Source organism: Nematostella vectensis, chromosome 14, assembly GCF_932526225.1.
Source record: "Nematostella vectensis chromosome 14, jaNemVect1.1, whole genome shotgun sequence".
NCBI classification, from domain to species: Eukaryota; Metazoa; Cnidaria; class Anthozoa; order Actiniaria; family Edwardsiidae; genus Nematostella; species Nematostella vectensis.
Window position 1 is genome coordinate 1,662,137 of NC_064047.1, and position 20,715 is coordinate 1,682,851.

The 20,715-nt window shown below is 39.1% G+C and overlaps 1 protein-coding gene across 2 annotated transcripts in view; it reads left to right on the top strand.

Moving 5' to 3' along the window:
• Nucleotides 1-20,715, top strand: part of LOC116602256 (transient receptor potential cation channel subfamily A member 1) — a 39,974-nt gene that overhangs the window by 11,899 nt on the left and 7,360 nt on the right. For both annotated transcript variants that reach the window (XM_048721428.1, XM_048721429.1), the window contains exons 9-12: nt 312-445; nt 765-1,614; nt 2,282-2,491; nt 2,757-2,932. In XM_048721428.1, the coding sequence (XP_048577385.1) occupies nt 312-445; nt 765-1,614; nt 2,282-2,491; nt 2,757-2,932 (1,370 nt within the window). The remainder of the gene's footprint in view (nt 1-311; nt 446-764; nt 1,615-2,281; nt 2,492-2,756; nt 2,933-20,715) is intronic.

The following is a 20,715-nucleotide window of genomic DNA, read 5'->3' on the forward strand; positions in this document are numbered from 1 at the left end:
ACAACGTGAAAACTCCAAGTTTCATGGTCTTGCAAGGACGGGAACGCGTGCGCTGAAAACCATCATTGTTTGCTGTGTTAAAAATAAAGTTTCAGGCGTATTTATTATTATCCTTCCACGTTTTCCTTGTTAAAGCTGTGTTTTCTACAACACTTGCTTGTAATTCCGCTAGATATTTTTTTCTTTGTCGTCTTTGTTGTCACCAGGGAATTTGCCCAACAATAAACGTCACTACAACAGAAACGCGACAAAATTGCTTTTATGCTTATTTTAACAATAAAAAACTTTTTGTTTTTGTTTTATGATTTTAGGTAAAGATTGTCAAGCTGTTATTAGACGAAGGAGCTGACGTCACTATGCGAAATAAGGACGACAAGACCTGCTTGGATGTCGCGATAGACTGGGAACGAACTGAAGTCGCTAAAGCTCTAATCCAACATGACAGGTAGATATTGACAGGGTATTTCCCTCCTGTTTTCTCTTCTCTCTTTCAAATAATTGATCAAAAGGAATAGATAAGTGTAAGTTGTTTCCATTTCTGAAAGACACATTTAAAATTGGATTTACAAATTCTAGTCAAGTACACCTTTGTTTTCATTGAATAATGCAAGACAAATTATGATCTTGGAGCTTTCCCAAAACAGCCGAGGGAAATTGATGCTTTCTCACAGTAATTTATTAGGAATACAAAATGGCGGCTGACAGACGCTTTTGAATCGCAAGGACAGAGATGCAATCGTTGTTAATGAAGTGTTTTGTTTCAGATGGTGGGAAGTCATGTGCACTCGGAACTCTGCGGGCGAGCTGCCAATGGTAGGCCTAATAGAAGCACTCCCAGACGTTGCCAAACTTGCACTTGATCAGTGCATTGAGCGCTGTCCACTCCCGACATCCCATCAAGACTACTGCTTGACTTTCCACACGGTCCTACTAGACCCAGGCCCCTGCAAGGAGGGCCAGACATCACGTGACGCCTCTGAAGTCATGGTCGAGAACGACTGTGAAGAACTGCTGAGTCATCCTGTCACTCAAGTGTTGCTTAGATACAAGTGGTTTGCCTTTGGGAAGGTGCCGTATTATATAAACCTGATGGTGTTTCTCATCTTCGTGATTCTCTTCTCTTACTTTATCATAACCGAGCGGGACTCCTCTACGCTGTATTACCACACGCACCCTAATGCCAGTGCCTTGGAGAAGCAGTACCTTGAGAAGCGACCTTCATCATCGAACCCCATAGCGATAGTACTAATTCTGTTCGCCACCATTGAATTTCTGAAGGAATTCTACCAGATCTTTATGATAAGACTGGACTACTTCAAAGACATCACGAATCTAGTCGAACTCGTGTTGTATACTTGCGCGATTATATTCATCAGCCCGTATCTGGCCGAGGAGCCGCTGTATACAGCGGCTTATGGGCATTGGAACGCTGGAGTTGTGACTCTTTTCTTGGCGTATTTGAACGTGTTATTGTACATAAAGGGTATTGGATCCTCCGGTTTGTACGTGACCATGTATTTCGAGGTGTGGTATACCTTTCTTAAGGTCATTATGGTGTTCTTGGTGGTGTTGCTCGGGAGTACGCTAGTCTATTATGTGCTACTTAAAGAAGAGGTAAGAGTTTGTTCATCGTGATTACATTTGGCAAATCAGGGGGAAGGGTGGTAGGTGAAGGGTTTGTTGTTTGATATTTTATCAACATCTTCTGTTAGTAGGTACAGTGACCCATATAACAAGAGCATCACCAGCACCACTCATCATCATCATCATCCTTATCATCATCATCATCATCACCACACTACCACCATCATCATCGTCATCATTATCGTCATCATCATCATCATCATCATCACCACACTACCACCATCATCATCGTCATCATTATCGTCATCATCATCATCATCGTCGTCGTCGTCGTCATCATCATCATCATCACATCATCATCATCATCATCATCGTCGTCATAATCACAATATCACCATCATTATCGTCATCATTATCATCATGATCATCATCGTCATCATTATCGTCGTCGTCATCGTCATCACCACCTTTAGTATAATCATAAATGACAATTACAGCAACAAAATAATCACCTCACTCTGCCTATTTTGCTGTTGGTTTTAGGACGTTTCGAGTGCTCATCTAAAGTTTAAAAAACTCACGCTAAGGCGAGAGAATGGAGAAGCGTTCGGACTCCACGCACCCACCGGCTTGGACCGTTAGACTCCTCTATGTATGCTTTTTTGTTGCACTTGACCAAACTCTTTCTTACTTTAAGGATAACTTCAGTGGAGTGCATTTCGCTTTCGTCAAGACGTTTGTGATGATGGTGGGAGAAATCGACTATAACGACGTGCTCTCCAGTAACGTCATTAACAGGGAGGTGAACCCCGCCACAGGGGCCCCGTATGTACCATTGCCGCCTGTGACTTACGTCTTCTTCTTTGTGTTCGTGGTCATGGTCCCGATACTACTGATGAACTTGCTGGTGAGTAATGCCTACCAACCTCACGGTATGTTATATATTATAGCCGAATTCGATGTTGCGATGTTGCCGAGAATTCGAATTAATTTCTCGTCTAGAAATTGCGCGTAGTCATTCATAGAATTCTTCAATTCATTATACTGAGACCAATCAATTCCCTTGCTGCGTGCATTTAAATGGTTTATGATGCAACAGTAAAAATATGAAAGCCATCGACTGTTTTCTGACAGCTGATTGACAGACAGTGTTATTTTTGTGACTATCTTAGGTCGGTTTAGCAGTTGGTGACATTGATGCCATTCAAAAGACTGCTTCGTTCTCGCGACTGAAAGACCAGGTTAACTACGTGACTGACATCCAGAGACGATATCCGCTCAAGATGATAAGAATGTTGTACAAAGAGAAGATTGACGTTCGACCCAACAGGAACAGATTCTGGAAAAGGTCAGTTTCCTTCAAAATTACTTTACACCTTTAAGACGGAGGGCTCCACTGACAAGTAGGGGGCGAAATTTATACCCAGCAGACAGCAGAATCAGAAACTTTTATACCCCAAAAGATAGGACGATCACCTCCGTCTACTTTTCTTGAGACCCCCCCCCACCCCACCACCACCACCACCAGGCTACCTTTCCCAGGATGCAATGGTGTGCTACCTACCCTTTTTTATCAGATCAGAACCTTTTTCATTAGTGTGACCTTAGGATGGTTCGGAGGCAGGGAGAGCGAACTCTGAACGTCCTCTCACAACGATTGCCAGGACAGAGCACAGAACTGATTTATTACAACACAACTATTACATCCACAGTGCGTGACTGTCCAAATAAGGAGACGATGCCTTTAAACAGAATGTAACAGGCAAACAGTAATTGTTAAACTGTTGACAGATAAATTCCAAATATTACACAAATGCTGACAGATAAATGACAAATAAATAAATGACAGATAAATGAAAGATAAATGCCAGATATTACATGCAATGCGAAGGCTGACCTCTGCCCTCAAACAAACTATGCAGCTCACTGTTACACTTTCATAAATCACGACAATCCTGTTCAATCTCAGCATCACATTACATGCCACACGATCTTGAAACACGAGTACACAAACTAAAAAAACAAACAATTTTACAGAGAGAGCTGAGATTTCACTTAAAGCACACTATGAAAATACGGAACTTGGAACAGAAGCTGGACCACCAGACTCAGCTTCTACAGTCTGTAATAGCAAAGCTTGAGAATCTCAACTCTTTCTCTGGCTAGAGCAAATATAATTACTTTATACCGTCCATTCCTCTCTAACTTGTAAAAAAAGCAATGCAAGAATTCTTTGTATTTATTTGTTTCTTTATTTGTTTATTTCATCTTATTTATATAACTTGACCGTATTTAGAAGAATCATATCAAGAAAATTCAGCCAAAAATTGTCGTTTTTGCCAAATGCGGTCACTTCCATATAAGGAAACTAGTATATTCCTTATTTGAAAAAAAACGCATGATTATTGTTATTTTTAAGGTTATCGTACCGCAGGTGCTTTGTTAAAATTATGACTTGTAGTCAGAAAAGAAAAACAGTGACTGTGACCATCTTAAGTCAATGGAGAAAGTATCTGAAAAGAAACTAACTAACTCGGTACCAGTCCCTCAAAACGACAACGTTTTCTTCATATGGTAAAAAGAGCGGAAAATTCGCTAGATCAGTACACACCCACCATGATACCACAAAATACGAGTAGTTAAAGAAAAAGAGTAATAATGAAAAAGTCATTGTTTGCTTTTATTTTTGAATGAGCTCACTCACAAAACGTCATTTGTACATTGAAAACATCATTACAACAAAGTACAAATCGGCTCGAAAACCCCAATTTGAGGATTTTAAAATTTCTGTGACCTCGCCCTTTTTGCTAACTGCATGCAGATAATAGTTTCTTTATCTCAACGAGCAAATGTGACTGTTATATGAATCCACGTGAATAAAACCCTGTTATTCGTTGATTGGCTAACCCTGCGGCTACCGCCGTCACACTGTGACGTCACAATTCGAGTGAGACAATTTGTTAAAAAAATACTGAAGATTTCGATTGAAGATCAAAAAACAAGGGGCCGAAACAAAGTTTATAATGTTTATAATTCCCAAATGTGCATACTTTACAATTGAATCCATGGCCTAAAAAATGTAGTAATCAATTCGAAATTAGTTTTCTTTTTTTGACTATTTTTATTTAAGCATTTCAGTTTAAGCATTTATTGTTTCCGAATTGGTCAGAAAACAAGGTTGATGATATATTGACAATGGAGTCAATTTTCGATGCGCTTTTGAAGTTCGTCTATGCCTTGGAGGAGTCCATGAGTATGCTGGTCTGGTGATATTTCGCCTTGCATTTCTGACATTTCAAACGCCACGCAAGGCATACAAATTTCCGACATAGAAGAAAAAGCTTTCAAAAGGCGGAAATTGTCTAAAAAAATCAATACACAGACAGTTCATAAAGTCAACATTACTGCTGATAGCTTTGTTTACCATTGGAAGATCCCTCGGAGGAGCACTGGGCTCGTCGAAGACGCGTCCTACCCCTCCCCCCGTGAACCGGGTTACTTTGGGATTTAAAAACTGGTTGGCTACCGGTGCAACAGGTTTTTAGCATGCTCGGCCAAAAAGCATGCTGGATATAAATAATAGCTGGTACTTGGCTCATATTCAAAGAAGTTTTTAATTATTAATATCAAGGCCGGTTTGTACTGTGAACTCGACATGTCTCCAAGGAAAACTAAGAAAGGTAAAATTAAACATGACATCTAGTCTAAACCAGACAACTCGATTAGTACAATTCCTCTAAGAGTTATACTTGGTTGCTTTGGTGCTTTTGGTAGCTTACAAAAAAATAGGTACCCAAAGGGTACATGAGTCTAGGTACCAACGGTCACAACTTGCGATTATAACATAAAGCTGCTTTAAGGGATTGTTTTGCGACCATGTTGCTGTAGCTTATAAGTTGTTGTTGCTAATATTGAAGAATCTTTACATGCATGCACACATTTATGTTTCATGGTTAGAAATCCTTGTTGACACTTGAATTGTTCCTGAACCTATAGAAGAATCATCCATGCATGAGGGTTTTTAAACGTTAAAACCTTTTTCAGCAGGAATTTTTTGTGCTTGCGGTTTCCATAAAAATAAAACAACTGAAATATATTTTCATTTTTTCTTTAAAAAAAAGTATAATAATAGAGAAAGGGATCGGAATGCATGTTTTACTACTCATAATATTATGTGATGCAAAAATTTGTGATTAAAAATTTGAATCTCGTAAATTTATGTTTCTTTTTACCAGCGAATTTAAGACCTCCCCAATTTCCGAGGTCAATTATTACTTAATATTCACTAAAAATTACAGAAAAAAAATGACCGTTCATTAAAACAATCTGACTGTGTGTCTTATGAATTTTATCAAGTAAAGGTGCGGTGTTATAAGCACAAAGCGCGATATCCTAAGTCATAAACTGATATTTATTTTGATACCACGCAAACAGTGCGATGTTATAAATGCAAAAGTGTCGCTAAGATTAAAACGCTAAGATCTCAAAGCCATTTGGCGCTTTGACCACCAAACTTGAAAACAAAATTACTTGGGTGCAACAAACATGACCCGTCAATCACAATACATGACGTTATCAATCACGTGACCTGGGTCTCGTTTCTCGAAACACCCGAGAATTCTCGGGCCCGAAAACGTTTTATTCCTGAAATTTGAAAAGCTTGCTAATTCCTATACAATTTATGGTATCTGAATGTGTTGAAATATCGTCAAACATCGTCTGTTGCCACTAAGATTCAAGTCAAGGATGATTCTCTTTATAGAATTAAAGATTTTGATCTTTCCCGAACTTCTTGGGCCCGAAAGTCACATGGCTTAAATATTAAGAAAGTTCTCGGGACCTCGGAGTTATCCGAGACTTTTCGGGTAACTTTTTGGCTTCAGAAAAACTTCGAAAATGGCCTTATTGAGCGTAATCATTTGGAATATTAACAAAGAGGAAGTTCAAACTGTTCTAAAACATGAAAGCGGTTCTCAAAAAGGAAAACATTCGAAATTGTGAGCAAAAATGCAAAAAGAAGTTTTAGGGTGTTTCGAGAAACGAGCGCCTGGTAGAACAACGCTAAGATGTCCAGGCCATTTAGCACGTTGACCACCAAACTTGTAAACAATATTACTTGGGGTGCAACAAACATGACCCGTCAATCAAAATGCATGACGTAATCAATCACGTGAACTGGAAGAAAACGCTTTGACCACCAAACTTGAAAACAAAATTACTTGGGGTGCAACAAACATGACCCTTCAATCAAAATACATGACGTTATCAATCACGTAGAAGGTGGGAGCATAAAGGAAAGTAGTGGAGAGGGTTAGATAAATAAGCGATATATTTTATGGAAAATGTAGTTATGAAATTTACGAATAGGCGGGAAATGGACGAGATAAGAAGTTAGAGAGGTAATCGTGTAGAAAGTGTCGAAATGTGAAGATAGCGGGTGATGAAAACATTTATTGAGTCTGGGTACCCCGCGAGAGTGAGATAAACACTGAGAATCCCGGGTGGGAAGGGGATTTTTCCCCTTTACTACCTGATAGGGGTGCTCGTCGTATTTTTAGGGGTCAAAATCAGGCCTCAGGTATTTAAGGGGGTACTGATTCTTCCCTAAAACAGTGATTTGTGGGATTCCTCAAGGAAGTACCCTAGGACCTTTATTGTTTTTACTATATATTAATGATATCATAAATTCTTCTGATAAATTATTCTTCCGGTTATTTGCAGATGATACAAATGTCTTTGCCTCTAATAAAAACTCAAAAGATCTCGAAATACTTATCAACAATGAATTAAGCAATGTTAAGAACTGGTGCGATGCAAACAAACTGTCAATAAACTTTAAAAAGACTAATTTTATGATAATTAAATCAGCCCAAAAGAAATTAAATACGGAAATAAAAATAGTACTCCCGAATGGTGATGAAACTGTTACCCTGGAAAAAAAGACCATGTCAAATACTTAGGCGTTATTCTAGATGACAAAATAAATTGGAAGTACCATATTTTATTTATCTCCTCCAAAATATCAAGAAATACAGGTATATTTTATAAACTTCGTCACTATCTATCCCCATCCCCACTTAGACAGATCTACTACAACCTCATATTTCCCTACCTTTCATATGCTATAATAGCATGGGGAAGCGCCTATAAATCAAATACAAAAATACTTCAAACTAAACAAAATCATATCGCCAGGGTAATTTTCTTCTTAACTTTATTTGATGAAAATACAGAAGTGCTTTACCACTCTTGAACCTTTTAGATATCCTAACAGTAAATCACATTTTTGAACTCCAAACTTTAAAATTTATACATGGCTGGCACAAGCAACATCTTCCCCCTATCTTTGACAACTCTTTCAAATACGCTAAGGACATTCACTCTTATAATACCTGTTATGCAGCAAATGACAATCTATACAAAGCTCGTTTTAGGACAAATACTGGTAAACAAACACTTTCTGTTATAGCGACTAATCTCTTGGAAAAACTGCCCCCTGATCTAAAACAACTTAATAAAAATATGTTTCGCAAAAAGGCCGAAAGTTATCTATTATTAAAACAAAATGGAACTCTTGACATAAAATTCTAACCCTCCCCATGTGTGCTTCTTGCTATGTGTTTTGTGTGCTTTTTCGCTTGTTTATTTTTTTGTATGTGTGTTCTAAGGCTACATTTTTCAATTCACTACAAGTTCTGGCTAGGGGCCCAACTCGAAAACCATTTCGGTTCATTTAGGCCCTAGGCATTTCCTTACAATTATACTACTATATTTCTTCCTGGACTGACTCAAAATTTAAACATAAAAAATGGAAATGAGATATAGTCTCGAAAACAAACAATGTATAAATTAAGAATTATGGAAATGCGAATAGAGTATTGATTGATTGATTGATTGATTGTATCCGAGAAAAAATAGGCCTCTGTGGTATATTTTGGGTAACAATTTTTGGCGTGCAGGTATTTTAAAGAAGTATTTTTTTCGAATTTCCCGACGAGCATCGCTATCACCATTACCCCCCCCCCCCCCCTCTGGGTCATAAATATTCCGATATTGATTTCAAGGTGAACCCCCCCTCCCCTTTCCTGTGTCATAAATATTCCGATATTGATTTCAAGGTAAACCCCCCCCACCCTTCCTGGGTCATAAATATTGTAATATTGATTTCAAGGTGTGCGATGCCCGACAAAGTGAGTACCACAGTGCAAAGGATCAATTCACAATGGGACTTCACAGAATAACCAGATTATCGAAGCATCAAATGCAAGAAAGCTATTGAAAAACATGTCATAAAACTTATTTTTTTCCATTTCTTCTTTCTGACGTTACAACTACACTACAGCTACGTTACAGCTAATTAAATGTTAGCTATTACGGTATTCTTATAGTACTTTCTCTGAAGTTTCCAACCCAACACTATTGGCTATGCTAACCTACAAGGAAAAAAAAGGAAAAGGAAAAAAACACTAGTGTAAATATTTTCGGAGGGAAATAAATATGATGATGACCCTAAATGTCGGTCCGTGCAGTCAAATATCGCGAAAATAACATAAACGTACTTTTTGATAGCCACTTCTTTTTCATTAGATTGTGATTTTTTTTTTACAGTTAAGTCAATGATTGAAAATATGAATTAAAAGAAATGAAGAAGCTCGTGTCCAAGCCCTCCCGGCGCGTCGTAAATGATGATACCCAGCAAGCATTGCGAAGCTTGTGCATTGCCGCACAGGAAGACCGTGAAGATGAAATTCGCTATTTTAAGGTAACTTTCCATGTGTTATGATTAAATTATATATAATAAACTTGAACTTTAAACTTTTATTAAAAAAATAACTTTCCACATATCAAGAAAATTTAGCCAAAAATTGTCGTTTTTTCCCAGACGCGGTCACTTCCATAAAAGGAACTAATATATTCCTTATTTGGAAAACCTGCACGATTCTTGTCATTTTTACGGCTGCCGTACCGCAGGGGCTTCGCAAACTTTGTGAATTGTATTCGGAAGAGAAAAACAGTGACTGTGACCACCTTTAGTCAATGGAGAAAGCCTCTGAAAAGAAACTAAAATTCCTCGGTACCAGACCCCTAAAACGACAACGGTTTCTTCATATGTGTGTTATGATTAAATTATGTGCATATAATTAATTAGCCGTAATTATTTAATTATATGCACATAGCCCCCCAATATTTTAAAATATATATAAGAAAATGGCCAGTAGGGGCGTGGCTGTGTAACCCATTGTTTTCTAAATGTGCCGCCCCCCCCCCCCCCCCCAATAATTGGAGGCCTGCTACGGCTATGAATTAACTTGCACTTTAAACTTGTATAAAAAAAGCTTAAATCCCAGGGTTGAGCGACGGGGACTGCCACAGGTAGCCCCACATCTCTCTAGCCTAGATACTCTAGCATTATGTATTTTGCTACTTTTACCCAGAACCTGTCGAACCTCGTTAACTGCAAAGACAGCGTAGGCTTCACCATATTACAGCACGTGGCGAGGCTTGATAAACCGGAGATTCTTGAGATTCTGCTGAATGCTGCGGCTTATATCGACACCAAGGGACCGGAGGGATATACGGCATTGCACCTTGCAACTAGGTGAGACTTTCATGTAGGAGGGCGTACAGCGGACAAGCAGTGTGTGAGGGATAGCTACACATTTGAGTGTGTGAGGAATAGCTACACATGTGAGTGTGTGAGGGATGGCTGCACATGTGAGAGTGTGTGAGTGATAGCTAAACATGTGATTGTGTGTCAGATTTATGTGTGTGTTGGAAAATTTAAAAATCTATTTTTTTCCTAAAGTTCTGGTCTTCAAAATTTCAGATTCAACTGCTATAACTGTGTCAAAGTCCTCTTACAACATAACGCTGACCAGACTGTGGGCACGGACGAAGGCGCTGTGGCAATGCACGCTGCATCCAGACACGGTTACCAAGCCATAACGAAACTTCTACTAGACTCCAGCCGCACATGCGTAAACTCCACGATGTTAGGTGACTTGACTCCGCTAGCTGTGGCTTGCATGAATGGGCATTACGAGACGTGTAAGCTTTTGATTGACTCCGGTGCTAACATCGTGTGTGTGAACGTAGAGAAAAGGACGCCGTTACACTTGGCTTCGATACAGGGGGATCATCACGTGGTTAAGCTACTTATTGATTCAGGTAAGTTATACAGATCTTACTGCACTAATATTAGTCCATACAGGGGATCATGACGTGGTTAAACTACTTATTGATTCAGGTTAGTTATACAGATCTTACTGCACTAATATTAGTCCATACAGGCCCATACAGGGAGATCATCACGTGGTTAAACTACTTATTGATTCAGGTAAGTTACATAGCTCTTACTGCACTAATATTAGTCCATACAGGGGATCATCACGTGGTTAAACTACTTATTGATTCAGGTAAGTTACATAGCTCTTACTGCACTAATATTAGTCCATACAGGCCCATACAGGGAGATCATCACGTGGTTAAACTACTTATTGATTCAGGTAAGTTACATAGCTCTTACTGCACTAATATTAGTCCATACAGAGGGGATCATCACGTGGTTAAACTACTTATTGATTCAGGTAAGTTACATAGCTCTTACTGCACTAATATTAGTCCATACAGGGGGATCATCACGTGGATAAACTACTTATTGTTTCAGGTAAGTTACATAGCTCTTACTGCACTAATATTAGTCCATACAGGCTCTAGGTTGGTGAGGGGGATTTCCCCTCACCTTCCGAGAAAAATCCATCGTTTGGCGTAAAGTATGGGTCTTTTCTGGATCTTATTCAAGCATTTCATTCTCATTGGAAAAAAATGCCAAAGAAAGGTGCGCGCATTTGTATTTGTAGGCAGTGAGGGCCTAGTGAGAATAAGCATAATAATGCCCAAATACTGCTGTACATCTGTTAGTTATCTTGCAAGGAGTTTTGCTCCCTGAAATAGGGTTGAACCAGAGTTTGTTAAAAATCTCGGCGGATGTTTTTGTTTACTCATTTCTTTTATGGATTGTCAGCATCCTATTCACACTAGAGAAAAAGGTTTTAAGTCCTATTCACACTAGCGAAGGCACCTTTAAGTCCTATTCACACTAGAAAAGAAACCTGGACGTTGAGGGAAGCAGAAAAGCAAGAAGGGAGGAACGTAACAATTTCCTTCTCTGTCTCCGCTTTCTTTGTTTTGTGTTTTTTTTTATCTCCGTCTTTTTGTCTCCGTTTGTTTCGCTGGTGAACACCCGACTTTAAATATACCAGCCCCATCCTCAATATATGATATTTTGCTTTTACTCTAGCGATATCAAAGGGCATCAAACTCGGCGACTTCATCGATGTTCTTGATTACGAGTTCAACACTCTACTACACCTGGCCTGCACTTACGGCCGCGAGGAGGCTGTGCATGAACTTTTGCAAAACGGCGCTAATGTCAATGCGCAGCGCATGGGCTCCGGAGAGACACCGCTGCACATAGCCACAAGGCGCAACAAAGTGATGATAATGGAGGAATTACTTGCTAAGGGAGCTACGATCGACTGCCGTGATTCTGCGTCAAGGACGCCCTTGCATAGGTAAGAAAGCAGATTAGTTATCCCCCCCCCCCAACACTTTTCGTGTACCTTGTTATGCTTAACCCTTTCAGACTGGGCTATTTTGAGCTGTCTGTGATGGGGGGGGGGGGGGGGGCTAAGAGGCCCCCCTCCGTATTTCATGAACTGCTTAGGCTATGACCATCAAACTTACAGACAATGATCACCAGCATGCACAGAATCGTCACGCTCTATTTTGGGTGTGGTCAAATCAATAATGACGTCACAATGACGTCATAAATACGATTTCTTGATTTCTTGATAATCAACCTTTTAACGGCTTTACAATGCAAAAAGGCCATAAAAACGTTTATAATCCATTTTTTGGAAGAATCTTGGGTCCGCCATCTTGGATCCACCACCTTGGATTCTTATAATTTTTGCAAAAGAAAAAAAATCTGTAATTATTACAAAAAAGTATTTGCATGCATGTATTACTACTCATAGTAATGATAAATGCATAATATTAGCTTTTAAAGTGTAATCTAGTGACATTTTAAACAACAGCTTGAGCAAAATTTACCCACCCCTCCCCCCAAATATGAGAGGTAAAAAAATTCTAGCGCTGTTGTTAAACTTGTCACATAAACAAACTCATGCAGTCAAAAGAGGCATTTAAATCTGAGAAACAGGACCAAAATATAAAAAAAAAATTCACTACTTTTTCGTTGGGAAACCTAGGTGTGAAAAAAACGGTTGCCATGGTAACATGGAGCGTCTCCTCGACATGTCAATGGCATCAAAAAAACGTCCGCAAATAGATTTGAGGAAAAGTCACCAAGTTTAAGCCTCTTAGCTTCTATGGTTCAGAAGGTATAGCAATTTTCCCGGACCCCCCCCCCCCTAGTCTGAATAGGGTTCATTTTCGCGGGTACTTCAAAATTTTTTTCAGCGTTTCAAAAAAAAATTGAAACGTTTTATCAAATTTTCTTCGAACCTCACTTGTCAACAAGCTTGACAAATAATGCACATCAGAACACCATGGCTTCTGCCGGTTACACTCTTTTGTATGTCTAATTTTCAGTTGAGGGTGAGCCTTTCTTTTGTTTGGGTCATTTAACGGCTGAATATGTTTTTAACCATGTTCTTAAATTTAAGTGTATATATAAGAATATAACCCAATAAATCATTAGGAAGAGAATTTCACTAATGATCAATAGCAATAATAAGGTTGTTATAATGAGCACATTTTCATTCTGCTTTTTAGAACGCACCAGGACTAAGAAACATTTTTCTCGGCTATCTGAGCATCGGCATGTTCTTAGCATGCTTTTAAAAGTCGGTGAAATCTCAGGCTGGACGTTCTTTATAAAAAAGGTTCTTATAAAAAAATGAGAGTCTCATCACCGGTGTCAGTCAAAACCATGGTTCTCGCATGCTGATTGGCTAACATAAGAACAATGTCACCAGGTGACATATCTGTTAAAGCAGTGTGTCGATTGAAAGTTTCTTCGAGGATGTGACTGATAATTTAGAGCGGATGGCCTGTTAACTGGTTCAATAACCATCACCAATAGCACAGATTCTAATAGATTCTTTTGTCTCTTGTCGGTTGTGGTTTTTCGTCGGCCCTCCGGAAATAAACTGGTGCCATCTGTGTCTTGGTGGCCATGGTAATCGAGTCGCACTGAACAAGATTGATAAGTCATTTATTGAGTGTTCTTTTTTCATATTCCAAAGAGCTGCGTTCAGTAACCAACTCCCAGCCGTCCAGTTGCTCATCTCAAAGGGCGCCACGAAAGATACCCGCGACTTCGAAAACAATACTCCATTTCTATTGGCTGTTAAGTATGACAAAACTCTAGCAGCCGCTGAGCTGTTGAAATGTGGCGCAGATATGAAGGCGAGAAACCTGTTTTTCCTGTCAAGTCTACATTTGGCAGTTTCACTTCACAAAGACTGCGAGACGCTGAAACTGTTATTGGATTGGGATGATGGAAGTTTGTTGAATGCAACGGATCTTGATTTACAGACTCCTCTGCATGTTGCTGCCGCTAGAGGAAGCCATGAGGTGAGTATCATCACCATACTGTTCAAACACCTTCGACCATGTTTTGTAACACACAAAAACATACAAATAACTCAAGACATACTTAAACTTATTTCTCCCTTACTCTAATCCAAATTGATATGCTTTGTATTAAACAACGTCCAAACAACCTCCAAAGTTTTGAAGCGTTTTTAGCACGCGTTTCACGCAGCTTAGTAGCCGCTCGTCAGAACACGCGAGCCACCATCATCGACAAAATCATCATCATCATCATCATCGTCATCGTCATCGTCATCGTCATCGTCATCGTCATCGTCATCGTCATCGTCATCGTCATCGTCATCGTCATCGTCATCGTCATCGTCATCGTCATCGTCATCAGAAAATCATCGTTATCACGAATTGTGAGATCGATGCAAAAGACATCAATGACCAATATCCTTTTAACATTGTAGACTCTGCAAGAATTGTAAGATCGATGCAAAAGGCATAATGACAAATACCCCTTTTATATTGTATAGTATTCAGCTTCCGCTCGGCAAGAATTATGAGATCGATGCAAAAGACGTCAATAACCAATACCCCTTTTACATTGTAGAGTATTAATCTTCTGCTCGGCAAGAATTGTAAGATCGATGCAAAAGACGTCAATGACCAATGTCCTTTTTTTTCATCGTAGAATATTAATCTTCTGCTCGGCAAGAATTGTAAGATCGATGCAAAAGACGTCAACGACCAATGTCCTTTTTTTTCATCGTAGAGTATTAATCTTCTGCTCCGCAAGAATTGTAAGATCGATGCAAAAGACGTCATTGACCAATGTCCTTTTTTTTTCATCGTAGAGTATTAATCTTCTGCTCGGCAAGAATTGTAAGATCGATGAAAAAGACGTCAATGACCAACACCCATTTTACATCGTAGAGTATTAATCTTCTGCTCGGCAAGAATTGTAAGATCGATGCAAAAGACGCCAATGACCAATACCCATTTTACATCGTAGAGTATTAATCTTCTGCTCGGCAAGAATTGTAAGATCGATGCAAAAGACGCCAATGACCAATGTCCTTTTTTTCATCGTAGAGTATTAATCTTCTGCTCGGCAAGAATTGTAAGATCGATGCAAAAGACGCCAATGACCAATACCGATTTTAGATCGTAGAGTATTAATCTTCTGCTCGGCAAGAATTGCAAGATCGATGCAAAAGACGCCAATGACCAATACCCATTTTACATCGTAGAGTATTAATCTTCTGCTCGGTAAGAATTGTAAGATCGATGCAAAAGACGCCAATGACCAATGTCCTTTTTACATTGTAGACTCTGCAAGAATTGTAAGATCGATGCAAAAGACGCCAATGACCAATACCCATTTTACATCGTAGAGTATTAATCTTCTGCTCGGCAAGAATTGCAAGATCGATGCAAAAGACGCCAATGACCAATACCCATTTTACATCGTAGAGTATTAATCTTCTGCTCGGCAAGAATTGTAAGATCGATGCAAAAGACGCCAATGGCCAATACCCATTTTACATCGTAGAGTATTAATCTTCTGCTCGGCAAGAATTGTAAGATCGATGCAAAAGACGCCAATGACCAATGTCCTTTTTTTCATCGTAGAGTATTAATCTTCTGCTCGGCAAGAATTGTAAGATCGATGCAAAAGACGCCAATGACCAATACCCATTTTACATCGTAGAGTATTAATCTTCTGCTCGGCAAGAATTGCAAGATCGATGCAAAAGACGCCAATGACCAATACCCATTTTACATCGTAGAGTATTAATCTTCTGCTCGGCAAGAATTGCAAGATCGATGCAAAAGACGCCAATGACCAATACCCATTTTACATCGTAGAGTATTAATCTTCCGCTCGGTAAGAATTGTAAGATCGATGCAAAAGACGCCAATGACCGATAATCATTTTACATCGTAGAGTATTAATCTTCTGCTCGGCAAGAATTGTAAGATCGATGCAAAAGACGCCAATGACCAATACCCATTTTACATCGTAGAGTATTAGTCTTCTGCTCGGCAAGAATTGTAAGATCGATGCAAAAGACGCCAATGACCAATGTCCTTTTTTTTTCATCGTAGAGTATTAATCTTCTGCTCGGCAAGAATTGTAAGATCGATGCAAAAGACGCCAATGACCAATACCCATTTTACATCGTAGAGTATTAATCTTCTGCTCGGCAAGAATTGTAAGATCGATGCAAAAGACGCCAATGACCAATACCCATTTTACATCGTAGAGTATTAATCTTCTGCTCGGTAAGAATTGTAAGATCGATGCAAAAGACGCCAATGACCAATGTCCTCTTTTACATTGTAGAGTATTAATCTTCTGCTCGGCAAGAATTGTAAGATCGATGCAAACGACGCCAATGACCAATGTCCTTTTTACATTGTAGACTCTGCAAGAATTGTAAGATCGATGCAAAAGACGCCAATGACCAATACCCATTTTACATCGTAGAGTATTAATCTTCTGCTTGGCAAGAATTGTAAGATCGATGCAAAAGACGCCAATCACCAATGTCCCCTTTTACATTGTAGAGTATTAATCTTCTGCTTGGCAAGAATTGTAAGATCGATGCGAAAGACGCCAATGACCAATGTCCTTTTTTTCATCGTAGAGTATTAATCTTCTGCTCGGCAAGAATTGTAAGATCGATGCAAAAGACGCCAATGACCAATACCCATTTTTCACCGTAGAGTATTAATCTTCTGCTCGGCAAGAATTGTAAGATCGATGCGAAAGACGCCAATGACCAATGTCCTTTTTTTCATCGTAGAGTATTAATCTTCTGCTCGGCAAGAATTGTAAGATCGATGCAATAGACGCCAATGACCAATACCCATTTTACATCGTAGAGTATTAATCTTCTGCTCGGCAAGAATTGTAAGATCGATGCAAAAGACGCCAATGACCAATGTCCTCTTTTACATTGTAGAGTATTAATCTTCTGCTCGGCAAGAATTGTAAGATCGATGCAAACGACGCCAATGACCAATGTCCTTTTTACATTGTAGACTCTGCAAGAATTGTAAGATCGATGCAAAAGACGCCAATGACCAATACCCATTTTACATCGTAGAGTATTAATCTTCTGCTTGGCAAGAATTGTAAGATCGATGCAAAAGACGCCAATCACCAATGTCCCCTTTTACATTGTAGAGTATTAATCTTCTGCTTGGCAAGAATTGTAAGATCGATGCGAAAGACGCCAATGACCAATGTCCTTTTTTTCATCGTAGAGTATTAATCTTCTGCTCGGCAAGAATTGTAAGATCGATGCAAAAGACGCCAATGACCAATACCCATTTTTCACCGTAGAGTATTAATCTTCTGCTCGGCAAGAATTGTAAGATCGATGCGAAAGACGCCAATGACCAATGTCCTTTTTTTCATCGTAGAGTATTAATCTTCTGCTCGGCAAGAATTGTAAGATCGATGCAATAGACGCCAATGACCAATACCCATTTTACATCGTAGAGTATTAATCTTCTGCTCGGCAAGAATTGTAAGATCGATGCAAAAGACGCCAATGACCAATACCCATTTTTCATCGTAGAGTATTAATCTTTTGCTCGGCAAGAATTGTGAGATCGATGCAAAAGACGTCAATGACCAATACCCATTTTTCATCGTAGAGTATTAATCTTCTGCTCGGCAAGAATTGTAAGATCGATGCAAAAGACGCCAATGACCAATGTCCTTTATTTTCATCGTAGAGTATTAATCTTCTGCTCGGCAAGAATTGTAAGATCGATGCAAAAGACGCCAATGACCAATACCCATTTTACATCGTAGAGTATTAATCTTCTGATCGGCAAGAATTGTAAAATCGATGCAAAAGACGCCAATGACCAATGCCCATTTTACATCGTAGAGTATTAATCTTCTGCTCGGCAAGAATTGTAAGATCGATACAAAAGACGCCAATGAGCAATACCTATTTTACATCGTAGAGTATTAATCTTCTGCTCGGTAAGAATTGTAAGATCGATGCAAAAGACTCCAATGACCAATACCCATTTTACATCGTAGAGTATTAATCTTCTGCTCGGCAAGAATTGTAAGATCGATGCAAAAGACGCCAATGACCAATACACATTTTACATCGTAGAGTATTAGTCTTCTGCTCGGCAAGAATTGTAAGATCGATGCAAAAGACGCCAATGACCAATGTCCTTTTTTTTTCATCGTAGAGTATTAATCTTCTGCTCGGCAAGAATTGTAAGATCGATGCAAAAGACGCCAATGACCAATACCCATTTTACATCGTAGAGTATTAATCTTCTGCTCGGCAAGAATTGTAAGATCGATGCAAAAGACGCCAATGACCAATACACATTTTACATCGTAGAGTATTAATCTTCTGCTCGGCAAGAATTGTAAGATCGATGCAAAAGACGCCAATGACCAATGTCCCCTTTTACATCGTAGAGTATTATTCTTCTGCTTGGCAAGAATTGTAAGATCGATGCAAAAGACGCCAATGACCAATACCCATTTTACATCGTAGAGTATTAATCTTCTGCTCGGCAAGAATTGTAAGATCGATGCAAAAGACGCCAATGACCAATACACATTTTACATCGTAGAGTATTAATCTTCTGCTCGGCAAGAATTGTAAGATCGATGCAAAAGACGCCAATGACCAATACCCCTTTTACATCGTAGAGTATTAATATTCTGCTCGGCAAGAATTGTAAGATCGATGCAAAAGATGTCAATGACCAATACACATTTTACATCGTAGAGTATTAATCTTCTGCTTGGCAAGAATTGTAAGATCGATGCGAAAGACGCCAATGACCAATGTCCTTTTTTTTTATCGTAGAGTATTAATCTTCTGCTCGGCAAGAATTGTAAGATCGATGCAAAAGACGCCAATGACCAATGTCCCCTTTTACATCGTAGAGTATTAATCTTCTGCTCGGCAAGAATTGTGAGATCTATGCAAAAGACGCCAATGACCAATACCCATTTTACATCGTAGAGTATTAATCTTCTGCTCGGCAAGAATTGTAAGATCGATGCAAAAGACGCCAATGACCAATGTCCCCTTTTACATCGTAGAGTATTAATCTTCTGCTCGGCAAGAATTGTGAGATCGATGCAAAAGACGCCAATGACCAATACCCCTTTTACATCGTAGAGTATTAATATTCTGCTCGGCAAGAATTGTAAGATCGATGCAAAAGATGTCAATGACCAATACACATTTTACATCGTAGAGTATTAATCTTCTGCTCGGCAAGAATTGTAAGATCGATGCAAAAGACGCCAATGACCAATACCCATTTTACATCGTAGAGTATTAATCTTCTGCTCGGCAAGAATTGTGAGATCGATGCAAAAGACGCCAATGACCAATACCCATTTTACATCGTAGAGTATTAATCTTCTGCTCGGCAAGAATTGTGAGATCGATGCAAAAGACGCCAATGACCAATACCCATTTTACATCGTAGAGTATTAATCTTCTGCTCGGCAAGACTTGTAAGATCGATGCAAAAGACGCCAATGACCAGTACACATTTTACATCGTAGAGTATTATTCTTCTGCTTGGCAAGAATTGTAAGATCGATGCAAAAGACGCCAATGACCAATACCCATTTTACATCGTAGAGTATTAATCTTCTGCTCGGCAAGAATTGTAAGATCGATGCAAAAGACGCCAATGACCAATGTCCTTTTTTTTTCATCGTAGAGTATTAATCTTCTGCTCGGCAAGAATTGTAAGATCGATGCAAAAGACGCCAATGACCAATACCCATTTTACATCGTAAAGTATTAATCTTCTGCTCGGCAAGAATTGTAAGATCGATGCAAAAGACGCCAATGACCAATACCCATTTTACATCGTAGAGTATTAATCTTCTGCTCGGTAAGAATTGTAAGATCGATGCAAAAGACGCCAATGACCAATGTCCTCTTTTACATTGTAGAGTATTAATCTTCTGCTCGGCAAGAATTGTAAGATCGATGCAAACGACGCCAATGACCAATGTCCTTTTTACATTGTAGACTCTGCAAGAATTGTAAGATCGATGCAAAAGACGCCAATGACCAATACCCATTTTACATCGTAGAGTATTAATCTTCTGCTTGGCAAGAATTGTAAGATCGATGCAAAAGACGCCAATCACCAATGTCCCCTTTTACATTGTAGAGTATTAATCTTCTGCTTGGCAAGAATTGTAAGATCGATGCGAAAGACGCCAATGACCAATACCCATTTTTCATCGTAGAGTATTAATCTTTTGCTCGGCAAGAATTGTGAGATCGATGCAAAAGACGTCAATGACCAATACCCATTTTTCATCGTAGAGTATTAATCTTCTGCTCGGCAAGAATTGTAAGATCGATGCAAAAGACGCCAATGACCAATGTCCTTTATTTTCATCGTAGAGTATTAATCTTCTGCTCGGCAAGAATTGTAAGATCGATGCAAAAGACGCCAATGACCAATACCCATTTTACATCGTAGAGTATTAATCTTCTGATCGGCAAGAATTGTAAAATCGATGCAAAA